Genomic DNA, 13,127 nt, shown 5'->3' with positions numbered 1-13,127 from the left:
TTGGCATGCCAAGGAAAACAACATTTCTAAGTCTACATAATCAGCCACTGAAGAAAAATAACATTGGTAACAGTCTCCCCAGACTAGGGAGATTCTACATGCTGAAACCCTTTCCTGTGCTCTTTGTGTTTCAATGACTTCTCTGCAAAAACTTTCCTAAAGTTCAAGAGATTACAGATACAACTCTCCTACAAAATCCCACCACATGTTTTTAGCTGGATCCTGCAATAGCAAATGGTGGTCCCAAGCATATTACAGATATGATGTTCCTGGGATTCACGTTGAAGCACACCAGTAAATACACTCCTAGGACTCAGATTAATTAAGCAACTTGGACAAGAATTTTCTAAATGACAAGAGATTGAAGTGCAATGGATGGAAGCAGCCCAGTACTGCAAAATCAGAACAATAGACAATGATTATGCTGATCAATTTCTCTCATGAGCTCATACTCACCCGCACAACTACCACTTGTACAGACACATGTTCAGGCAGTCGAATGGGAGCCCGGAAATGCATTGCCAAAGCTACCAGAAGGTGAAGAATGGAAATCAGATTCTTGCCATGGATTGCTGCAAGAAAGAAGGAAAATGAAACAACTGAAAAATTACTGAAGCCCTATCTTAAACAGCTCTGGGAAAAGTCAGCAGAAAGACAATGAAAAATGCCTTTGGTGAACATCAAGGACTGCAATACAATTTTACTGGTAGCAAAGCCTAGAATCAACCCTCTCTTTAAGTTACATGTCTAACTTAGGAATCCAAGCAGTTAGGCTCCCTATCTAACCTATGAAGACAAGCAGACTCAATCACTTGCCGTCCACTGTACTGGAGAGTATCCTTTTATCCTCACTGTGGTGGTCTGAAGGATTAGACCACCCTTCAGAATTTAATGGCTAACACATTGTTCATATCTGTAGAGATATATCACATTCATATCACATGCAGAGATTCAAATTCAGAAAGCAAACAAAAACTTCCTAATAAAAGCACATCCTTAAAGGAACAAATAGCTTCAATTATCCCATGTACAGCCATGCACATCTTAAAGACCACATAAGAAGACATCATTTACAATCCATACATGGATGTGGTGACACTGTCTACACAAATAAGTAATGATCCCAAGCTGGGTGGCTATGTTGATCTGCTAGAGGGTAGGGAGGCTTTGCAGTGGGACCTGGACAGGTTAGACCCATGGGCCAAAATTAATTGTATGAAGTTTAACAAGGCCAAGTGCCAGGTCCTCTGCCTGGGTCACAACGATCCTACAGTAAGCTACAGACTTAGGGATGTGTGGTTGGAAAGCTGCAATTCGGGAGAGGGACCTGGAGGTTCTGGTTAATAGTTGACTGAACGTGAGTCAGCCATGTGCCCAGGTGGCCAAGAAGGCCTCCTGGCTTGTATCAGAAATACTGTGGCCAGCATGAACAGGGAGGTGATCAGTCTTCTGTACTCAGCACAGGTGAAGCCACACCTCAAATATGGTGTTCAGTTCTGGGCTCCTCACTACAGGAAGGACATTGAGGTTCTAGAGTGTGTTCAGAGAAGGGCAGTGGGGCTGGTGAATGTCCTGGAGCACACAGCCTACAAGGAGCATCTGAGGGAGCTGGGGTTGTTCAGTCAGGAGAGGAGGAGGCTGAGGGGAGACCTCATTGCTCTCTACAACTACCTGAAGGGAGGTTGGAATGAGAAGGGCAGCCTCTTCTCCTTGATAGCAAGTGACAGGAATAGAGGAAATGGTTTCAAGCTGCCCCAGGGGAGGTTCAGGATGGATGCCAGGAAATATTTCTTCACAGAGAGGGTTCTCAAACACTGGAATGGTCTGCCCAGGGCAGTGGTGGAGTCCCCATCCCTGGAGGTGTTCAAGCAGTGTGTGGACCTGGCGCTTAGGGACATGGTTTAGTGTTGACCCTTCAGTGCTGGGTTGAGGGTTGGACGGGATGATCTTTGAAGTCTCTTCCAACCAGATGTTTTCTGTTGATTCTGTGATTTAAAAAAAACTCATTGCAATAGAAAGAGTATAATCAACCTATTGATTGTCATGCCCTCCTTGCCCATGAAGCTGAGTCAGAAAGCATAACAGGGTCCTTACAGTCAACATTCCACTTGATTGTCCAGCCATGGGGTCGGAGTAGATCATGGACAGCTTCCAGGACTGTCTGCAACTTTTGTTTCTGCCCAATTTCAGATTGCGTCACTTCTGCCACATTCAGTTTACGGTCAGCCAATTTTTCTGTATTTGAGAAAAAGGACAAAAAGAACAGGCAACATTAGACTGAACAAAGGTTTGAACAGGAATAATAAGCACAGAGCACTGGGCAGAGCTGGACTCTGCTAGAAATTTTCCAAGAGAATAATTTTCCTTAGAACACAAAATAGCTGAAAGCAAGCCTTTAATCCAAGTGTGTCAATTCCAAAACCTGTGATAGACAACTAATGAGGTCTGGCAGAACATGCTTAGCAGTCCAGAGTCAAAATATGTAACAACTTTCAGACAGGCATCAATTTAGTACTACTACTTAATTGTACTTCCCATTTTCTTTCGCTGTTGCATGTTGGCACAACACAGCCACAGGGTTTAATGGACTGCACAGGTTTAATGGACTTCTCTAATAACAAGTTAACTTAGGACAAAAAGGGGGGAAATATTGTGTTACTTCAGCTTGATAAGCTTTATTGCAGGTTAGTTGAACACAGGAATTTAAGCCAAAGTAAACCTTGCCTTCTCAAGCCATCAAGTCAAAGATTTGTGTTACCCACAGATTTTTACTGGCTTAATGGAACTCATAAAAACCAATAATTTGGTACAATCTTGTCATGTTGTTATGACATTGTCACATCATAGTTGATTACTTCTAAAAATTAACTAATGCAGGAAATTTTGCAAAATGCTGATCTTGAATTTGAATTAAATTCCTGCAATGCAATTACTTGTTGCCAAGGTTGATTGACAAGTCATTCTTCAATTCCTTTGCTTCCATTCCTTTGCTTCCATTCCTTTGCTTCTAAAAATTAACTAATGCAGGAAATTTTGCAAAATGCTCATATTGAATTAGAATTCTATTCCTGCGATGTAATTATTTGTTGCTAAAGTCACAGACAAGTCATTCTTCAATTTCTTTGCATTGTGGCCCTTGCCAAAGACAGAGGAGCTGAATTTCTCTTAAAAAAAAAAAAAAAAAAAAAAAAAACCGAAGAAGAAGAAAGAGATCTGAAGAAGTTGGGGTAGAGTCCTCCAGACAACAGAGCAAACAGCTGATCTCTTTTCTCCCTCCACCCTCGGAAAAAACAGTCAAGCTCACTCTCCTGCTAGGACTAAGAGATCAGGACTTGTTGAACATAACCCAAGTATATATTGTAATTTCAGACTTTAAAACAAAAAAACATACTGCATCAAAACTGTTTTCAGGAAACAGGATGGCCTTCAACTCCAAAGATTCTTTCAGAAACATTTCAGAGTTGTCAACAACTTACTATGCCAGTAATGGAACTATTTCTGTTGTCAAGTTCAAGATTCTTTTGGCCATTTTGCCTAGCTGAAGATATATACATCTATCTAAGAAAAACAAAAAAAAACAAAAAAAAAAAAACCAGAAAACCAAAAATGTGACAGAAATACAGAAGTCCTTTAATAACTGAAACAGAATAAACTCGAGGTTATCAACTCACAAATACTTTGAACATTTTGACTGTTTCTACCCATGTACAGAGGGAAATTTTTACTTGCATCTGAATAATATTCATGGGAAAAATGTTCTTTAGGCAAGATGTCTCTGAGTCTTCTTTAAACTGACTAACAATGCAAAACATGCAAATATTATTTTCAATTACTTTAGATTTTTTTAAAAAATATACAGGAAGATGAATTTTTTTGGTCCCTATTGTGGCTCCTATCTATTCTCAGCTCAAGTTAGCTGCCAGTCAGTAAGGGCAAGTTTATTTCTTTTCCTAACACCATGTGTACCAAGCCACTCCAACCTCTGTTTATGACACTGCTTGTACCTTGGTAAAATTAACTAAATAAGGAGCTCCACCTCAATCGGTCATTTGCTAATTCCTTACTCCAAACTGCTTCAAAACAAACCCACTGACAAGCTGCTGTCTTTCACCTTCTTTGTGTGCGGCTGCCTACCAAGACAGATCTTCTTGAAACATCTCTCACACACAAGGAGTGATTACTACTTCAAGTTTAATGTCCCTACTTTGTGGGCCATTCCTTCAGGCCCCAGAAAAGGCAACTTGCATGCCAGAGGATTGACTTAGTTCTGATGCCTCAAGCATCAGGAATACCACCACAAGCATGACATGCTCTGCCTCTTGCGTGAAGAGACAACACGCAGGTGGATAGACCCACCAATATAAGTCTTCCTCTTGCTGAAGAAACCAAGGCACCACTGAAGAACAACATCAGATTGGGGCTGAGCTGTGATAGCTTCAGGTTAGGGGGAGAATCTTTTGGTCTCCAGTTAGAGGCCCAATAGGAAGAAAATGAGGAAAAATCAATCCATTTGAGGTCTCAGGCTGCAAGACGCACACACCCACCTCTCCTCCTGTAAGATATGCTAAGACCAGCTGAGCTGCAGATCTGTGTGTGTGTGTATACACAACTAAGGACTTTGTAAATGAATGCAGGTCTGAGGATGGAACCATGGCCTCCACAGGGAGCAGTGATACCCACAACAAATGGCAATTGTAAAGTGCACCACCACCTTCTGAAATAGTAGTGTCTACATGCCACAAAGTACAACTGCATTCAAATACTCCCCAGCTAAAATTAATCCTACACTCCTGCTCCCCACCATGTCTAGAGGGTCCTCACTGCAGTCTAACTAAAAGTACTCTTCTTTTACTCCTCGAGTTATTTTTGAGGAGTTCTAATTGCACACAAAGCTAATTGTTGTTAACAAAATGCTGCAGACCTGCTATTTAAGGGGCATACAAAGAACACTCAGTAAGCAGCACCAGTGGAGTTAGCACCACTAAGGCCTCTAGCCCCGCTCTGACACATACATCCCACATCCCAGCCCACTCTTGAAAACATGTCATAAGTAACCTAAGAGCAGCCTGACTCTCTGCCTCCGAGAAACTGTGCATTTACAAAGCCCCTTGAAGTCTCTTTGTTTGCTACAAGCACCCCCATAAATCACTGCATCATCACAAGGTTTTCTCCACTGAACACACATATTGCAAAGATGTAAGGGGGTTGCAAAATGGCAGTTGCTTAACTGAGTGTATCCTTTAATGAATCATTCACACGGAAGTGCACATTATGAGTATGTGTCTGCTGCTATGCATTCTCCTTTTATTTTTCCCCTAAACACAGTTCTGTCAGGACTTTAAAAAAAAGCTCTCAGGCCAAAAGTTGTCAGAAACAAACTACGCAGACAAAATTTTTGACCAAAAGGCTTCTGTTGTAAACATGAATTTCTTTATCTTTTTTTCTGCCACACATTTCAGCTGTCTGGACTATACTTAGTCCATGAAAAAGATACCTAGGAATCATCCAGATTCCCTCCCCTTTTAGCAGACAGCCTGAGAAGAACAGATGGAGAATCTGACACTGTAGCTATCAGTGAAACAATTTGTACCCTTAGTGAGATGGTGGCTTGCTGCTGTCTGCAGCTTTGGATGACATCAACTTCAGGGCCCTTCCAGTCCCTGGGGATGCCTTCCCTTGCACGAACTCACCTAGCAGCTTTTGCAGCACCTGCCCATCATAAAGGTCTTCTTCAAGTTGTTTGACAATGATTCTCTCCTCTACCAGCACATCATTAATCCAGTCAATTAGAACCTGGAAGTACAGAAAAAGAAGGCAAATGTCTAAAACCAACTGATATATGTTCCTTCCACTCAAGGCAGTGATCAGGAACAAAAACCAGAGCAATAGTAACTATACTTATGTATATAGTAACAAAGACATGCTTTTGCTCTATTGTCTTTAGTTCAGGTCTTGCAGCATGGCAGTTACAGTGACCTCTATTTTTTCTCATTAAAATGTTTCCTTATTGCAGCAATTCTAAAGCAAGTACCAATCAGCAGCTCTGCAACATTAATCTTTGCTAATATCTGTGTTCTCCAGGTCCCAAAACTCATGTCTTACCTGGTTTATGTGAAGAGCAGACCTGCCAAAAGATGACAACACGTGCCCACGCTCCCACCATGTTCTCTGCCCTGAAGGGGTGTGAGTGGTGTGCCGGAAGAAAGAGCTTCAGGGTGGAAAGAGTGAGATGCTCCTACTAACAGGAGCTGAACAGACTCATCACTAGCTAGATTTCTGCCATTACCACAGGACAAAGCATTTAATCTTAACCTATTGCAGTATACAGAAGTTTAGCATTAAAATTTTGGTCAAACTGGCCAGATAACCATTCTACACATATCTATTAGTCTCTATATGCTGACTACCGTAACTGGAGAAATCATTCAATCACCTGCAAAACAGCAATGAACATAAAGAACCTTTCAAAAAAAAAAAAAAAAGGAACTGAGTTAAGTTTTCCAGGTGCCAAAGATAATAATTTCCAAACAGTCACAGGAAGAAACAGCCTTGACCATTTGAAGTTGGCAGTAGTGCTTTCCTCCAGTTTGTTATTTGAAAAATGAAATTACTATCTCAAAAATAATACAATTCTGTGAAGGGAAGCAATGTTAAGTCCTGCTAAATCTTTGTTTCCATAAGAGGCAAGAGTATTGCCAATCACAGACACACCAAATCCATTACCTAGAGTGACCCAAAGCAATAAGCCTTGTTTAAAAATTCTGCAATTAAAAAAAAAAAATCATATAAAATTGTGGATTATTTACATGCACTTTTGATCAGAGAGACTTGGACAGACTGGAGAGCTGAGCAAAGAGTAACCTAATGAGGCTCAACAAGGATAAGTGCAGAGTCCTGCATCTGGCAAGGAATAATAAACTGCACCAGTACAGGTTAGGAGGTGATCTGCTAGAGAGCAGCCCCGTGGAGAAGGACCTGGGAGTTATCCATGGGACAGCAATGTGCCCTTGTGGCCAAGAGGGCAAATGGGATCCTGGGATGCATCAAGAGGAGTGTGTCTAGCAGATCAAGGGAGGTTCTCTTCCCCCTCTACTCTGCCCCAGTGAGACCACATCTGGAATATTGTGTCCAGTTTGGGGCTCCCCACTTCAGGAGGAACTGGAGCATGTGCCCTATGAGGAGAGGCTGGGGCTGGGGGCTTTTTAGCCAGGAGAAGAGAAGACTGAGAGGGGATGTAGTAACTGTTTACAAATATCTGAGGGCTGGGTGTCAAGAGGGAGGTGACAGCCTCTGCTCAGTTGCACCCTATGATAGAACAAGGGGTAATGGATATAAACTACAGCACAGGAGGTTTCAACTCAACATGAGGAGGAACTTCTTCACTGTGAGGGTCACAGAGCACTGGAACAGGCTGCCCAGAGAGCTTGTGGAGTCTCCTTCTCTGGAGACTTTCAAGACCCATCTGGATGCATTCCTGTGTGACTTGTGCTATGGTCCTGCTCTGGCAGGGGGGTTTGGACTCGATGATCTTCAGAGGTCCCTTCCAACCCCTAACATCCTGTGATCCTGTGATTAGATCCCACACTTCTGCCTTTTCTCAGCAGTCATGACAGCTCAAGAAAGTTTGCAGGGGTTAATACACAAGATACTGTGAAACAACCGCAAATAAACAACATACAGACAGAACTGCACTGGGAAACACCCACCTTTGCCATCATAGGAAACACAAGCATTTGAACATATTAGTCACAAGGGCATTTAAATAATTCAGTCTGGCTACCGAGGTTCATTGAATTTACCAATCTCAAGCAAGCCTCGCTAGGCTTAGTGTCCACAAAGAAGTTTATAATCCAAATATGATATATTAATGCTTCCTGTACCTCTAATCTGTATCTCTAGTACTTCCAAAGCATGCTGGAAATACGCAGGGCTGAAACTCAGCTCTAAAAAAAATGTAAGAGGCAAATCTTAGTTGGGTGGCTTTAGAAGGCAGCCAGTCCACTGATGGAAAGCAGGAATCAGCATCAGTGCTCCCATATGTAAATCTCTTCTTCCCTCTAAGCTGCCCAGAGGGATGAAAAGCTTTTCTGAGAAGTTCACTAGTCCATACCAGCAGCTTGTATCAAAAATAGTCTTCTCTAGAGCAGGTAAAGTGGAAGTGACATTCCAAGACAGAAATGGAAACACGAGGATGTGCACTGCACCAGTACTACTAATCTATTGCTCTGCTGGGAATGCAGAAACCTTTTCCATCACTCAGGCTGTTCCCTCAATTAAATGGCCTCTGCTGTGCAGTTACAGCTACCACCACTGTTCCAACACACGCTGCCAACTTCTTCCACATTCTCACATCCACCTAATACTACTTGTTAGGCAGGAGGGTCATACAGCTTCTCCATCTCCTTCCCCTGCCTCATGGTCCCCTCCTGCAACACCTTCATGGTTTGCCCTCACAATAAACTGACAACTGCACTTTGTCTTGAGCAGCCCAGCTTGGTGCCACATTTGCTACCTTGTGGCACCTGGGGTCCTAGATTGCCATGGAAGGTACAGAGTCATCAAATTTGAACAGCTAAATTAGTTTTGCACTTGTCATTTGGCAAATATTGGGCAAAGAATAAAAGCAAATCATATATTTCAGATATCAGAAATGGATGATTTTGTGATAAATTATTTCTACATATATATATACATACATATATATATATATATATATATATAAAAAAAAATGAAACTCATCTCTTATTCCCTGATCTGAATTTTCAGCTTTAGTGCTGGTTCTGCTCAGCCGTCTACCAAACCGTGCTTGATTACACAACAGAGCAAATGAAGTGAGGAGAAAAAAGGCTGCTGGCTGCAGATGGAACTTAACTGAACACTTCACAATGACAAATTGTGGCCAACTGTTTTTAGAATACCATTGGTGGTGATAACAAACAATGCTTTGAGGCATAATTCTGGTTCCTGACAAATTTCATATGTGCAGGAGGATTTAAAGTGGTTATTTCAGCACCCCAAACTAAGCAGCCTTCAACAACAGGTTTCACTATATCTTTCCTTGAATAAGAGTGAGGAATTAGGCTTTTCATTGTTGCTTTTTTTTTTTTAATTTGATTTTTAATTATGTATATTTTGGGTTTGGTTTTGTGGTTTTTTTTTCTGTTGGTGTCTCTGTGTTACCACAACACTATACAACCTGTGTCTCCAGTGCATCCCCAGAGTTACAATGGCTCTGTCAAAATCACTTCCAAACATTCACATGAGCTCTCGCTGGTCAATGCACTATGCTTATAATTTCTATGGCATGAGGCTAGCAGAAACTAAAACAACATTTTGTGGAGACAAAGAAATATTAAATCAGTGTCAGCATCACATATTTCTGCTGCTGCTTTGCGCCGAGAACCGTTTACCTAACTTCATGTGACTATGGAACAGAAACCCTCAAAATCAATGATAGAAAACCATTGGCAAGTCTAAGCAATGCTGAAAGTGATTTGGGTTGGAATGAGTGAAACTAACTCATACTGCCAAATTTCAAAAGGCACGAGGCTCTTTTGCTGCTATTGACACATTCTTCTCTAAGGGGAGAAGAAAGAGAACAACTTTGAACTAAAAAACCCTCCATCTATTCATCTCCTCATTCACTAGTCTGTGGAGATCTTGCATTTGAAATTCTGTGGAGCAAACACTCTCTTCTGCTGGCTGCTGCTGTATAGCACTTAGCTAATTCTCACCCATCCCTGGGGTTCTTGGAAAATGTTATTAACCACAGAAAACAAGGCATAAATTGCTCATTTTTTTGGCATTATCCAAACTCTGGTTTTGCCAACATAACTCAAAGACTTACACATTCATCCCAACATAGTGTTAAATATTTCCCTAGCTGAATTTCTGTAAGAACTCTTAATTGCTGAGATGTATCCAAATTATCAGCAATTCTCTAAATGACATAATTTTCAAGTAGGCACTCTACAGGACACATCTTTGCTTTGAGGATAATCTCACAGAAATAATCTCCAGTTATACGCTCTTCCCTGCACCAGCTGCTCCAGTTCAGCTGGCATTAAGTCACTCTCTCTTCATGCAAGTGTAAACTGAAGCAATGAACTGAAGTCTGATCCTGCAACACACTGTAAGTGCTCACACATGTTCTCGAGTGCTCCTCTAGCCTTGATTTTCATTCCCCCTGGAGGCTTTCAAACTTTTAAACTGGGAAATACAATCTTGATTGAATATGACATCCAGGGAAGACTCACCAACTCATATCAAATTCAACAGCAAAATTTGCAATTTAAAAGCAATTCCAATCTCAGTATAAAGTTTCCTGCATCACAGAGTGGTTCTCTTTTTTTCACTGCAAGGACTCTGGTTCAGCTGAATTATTCATGCTAAAACTGCTGCTCCAATAGCAAAGAAACCACAGTCCACTTTGCAAGAGTGGTGCAAGACCACTATACCTTTTGAGAAAACTAATGGGTTTAGATACTAACAAAGAAAGAATGTGCAAATTCACTGTATTTAAAACCCTAATGTACACCAGGTGAATTAGAATAACAAAGAAATTTAAGCAGAGCTCCTTGATAAACTTGGTTTGATGTGGGTTTGTAATCCCAGACATGTTATTGCAGAGTAAATAACAGATCACTGGGCTTGTTTTAAAGATGTACTAGATAGCAGCTTGCTGAAGCGTTCTGTGAAACTGTACATTTGCAGCCAGGTTGCAGAAGATTTCCTGAAATGAATGTGCCACAGCTCAATACCCTATCTGGAGCTAGTATACACTACCCAAATTCTTCACATTCACCCTGATAAAGCTGTATCTTTATTTCTAACAAAAACAGGTTTTAAAAATAATAAAGAGGAAGTGTAGTGGGAAGTACAACACAAGCACAAAACTTTTTTGGAGAGGGATCACATTTATTGAGAGTTGTCATCCCTTCTCTTCCTGCTCCAGATTTCACCATGTTAACCTTAACAATTTACTGCATAGAACAAGCTCTCAGAGACACTATTCCCTCAAGGTCAAATCCTCCATCACACCTGCCAGAAACTATGAGCACTGCTGAGGCAGAAGCCATACTTCACAGCAGCACAGTCAGGAACACCATTATCAACACCTTGGGTAGTGTCTTCAGTGACAATAAGATTCAGGATGATCTGACCCCTGTCACAGTACACAGGTAAACTGAGGACTTTTCTTTGTAAAAATCAGCAGAATATAGGGCAAGAAGAATCCCATTTCCAACTTTCCTATAATATCAGAGGTCTCCCCATTGTCCCCCATCATGCCCTTGCTCATTTCAGTCCTACTTCTTCCCCTGAAATCTCACTAGTGTTTTCCACAACTCCTTCCTTGTTTTGATAAACAGAAGGAATGCAGGTTATATGTGCAGTGACTGCAGGTAGATTCAAGCTAAGCACTGATCCTCACTGTGATAATCACAAGAATATAAATGAACAGTGGAACTTTACTCCATAACTACCATGAGAACTCTGACTTCTAGGCTTTACTTGCTTCTCTCATTTTCAGCCTTACCTTGTTGATGATCTCTGTTTTCACACATATTTCAGTAACAAATTATTCCTCAACAGTGCTCTCAGTAGCTATCTTGTAATGACTCCACCTCACTAGGTAAAGGTTTGAAGAAGGACATAATAGTGATTTCCTACCTTGGTAAGTTCCTTGAACTTGGGGTCTTCTTTTGAATTAGGATCAATCATTGTGCGTTCCTCATTCTCCTCTGTCCAAGTAAAATGGGAAACTTTAGTGAGATACACTTTAAATGCACACTGCTGAAATACTGCAGCAATTCCTAATCATGAAGTGGCCTGTCAGCTGATCAAGAAATGACAGTGACTAGTCATCAGCAAGGGACTATCTGATGACTAGACGATCAAAGTGTTAGGCATATTTAGAGACACACAGGAAGACAATGGAGCCTTAACTTCCTAAGAGAAGATTGTTTCTACTGACCATTCCCAGCTCACACCCTGCAATATGCAGAATACCTCAGGAAAATCACTGCCCTCTATAACCCTGTGGGACATGTTAATATTAACATGCCAAAAAGTGCAGTAAAGTACCTTTCTCCCTCTCCTCCATTTGTATTTCATTTCTATTTGAAAATATCTGCCCAGGTTACACCGTCTTCAAGAGTTCAGCAAGCTGATGGCACTACACTCAGTGCCACTGCTGAGACTCAGGCTGACAGCTTGTGCCTCCACTCCCTGGTTCCCTGAAGTTTGACCACGCATGCAGCCCTGAGTGCATGAATTCCTTAAGCTCTGGTTAATCTGGAGAATAAAAATTACTCCAACCTGTATTTGTGCATGTGGGAAAAACATAAACTAGGTCTCTCAGATGCAAAGTATTCTATTTCTTCTTTTGCTAGGAGATGAAGAGATATGGAGAGCGTTTAGTCAATGGCCAGCAGGACAACCACAATAAGCATGAATAAGATTAATTTTTAGAAGGGATGATTTGCTACAGAAACATTGGTAGCAAAATCAACTTAAGCACAGTAAGGTTAACAATGAAAGAACCTTTGGGAGAATTATCTTCACAGCAGCACACACAGACATGCGTACATGGTGCTGTAGATGTGGACACTAGTATTTAGGAAGCAGCTGGAGCAAGTCTGGCATTCTAAATTCTGGAGCTTGCTTTCAGGTAGCATATCTCTCTTTCAGTGCCCTTTATTTCAGCTCTTTTAGTAGCCCTGGGGTAGCTGTGACCTAGGTTAGATTTGTTCCTTTCATTGGAGAGCAAAACTTGGCTATTACAGAACAGGAACACAAGGATGTGTGAGAGCGTTAACAGCTACGTGAGGAAATTCCTTTCAGCTAAAAAATTGCTTATAAACCACATGAATTTATCCTCAGCTGCGTCTTGACAGGCCACAGAGAATCCTATTTTCCTACTGATTTCTCAATTCTTTCCAGCATGACAACAAAGGAGGGGTTTTGGTATGACCGTTGGTCAGGCCGTTGCCATGTTGCATAGAGGATTGTACCATCTAACTGCTTATCTTAAGACTTCCCTGGACATTTGGGTTCAGTGTTGTCCAGGCTCCCTAAGCTTTATAACAAAAAACAAGACCCTGCTGTTTGAACATACTTGACAAACT

The 13,127-nt window shown here is 41.3% G+C and overlaps 1 protein-coding gene across 2 annotated transcripts in view; it reads right to left on the bottom strand.

Annotated features, from left to right (window-relative positions):
- PARVB (parvin beta) overlaps positions 1-13,127 on the bottom strand; it is a 56,613-nt gene that overhangs the window by 20,859 nt on the left and 22,627 nt on the right. For both annotated transcript variants that reach the window (XM_054399403.1, XM_054399404.1), the window contains 4 exons: positions 11,671-11,741; positions 5,691-5,793; positions 2,095-2,235; positions 457-572 (listed from right to left, as the gene is read on the bottom strand). In XM_054399403.1, coding sequence (XP_054255378.1) covers positions 457-572; positions 2,095-2,235; positions 5,691-5,793; positions 11,671-11,741 — 431 coding nt within the window. The remainder of the gene's footprint in view (positions 1-456; positions 573-2,094; positions 2,236-5,690; positions 5,794-11,670; positions 11,742-13,127) is intronic.

The sequence above is a fragment of the Indicator indicator genome, chromosome 3 (genome assembly GCF_027791375.1).
Source record: "Indicator indicator isolate 239-I01 chromosome 3, UM_Iind_1.1, whole genome shotgun sequence".
In the NCBI taxonomy this organism is placed as follows: domain Eukaryota; kingdom Metazoa; phylum Chordata; class Aves; order Piciformes; family Indicatoridae; genus Indicator; species Indicator indicator.
The sequence above is the reverse complement of the archived record's forward strand: the minus strand, read 5'-3'. Positions and strand labels throughout refer to the sequence as shown.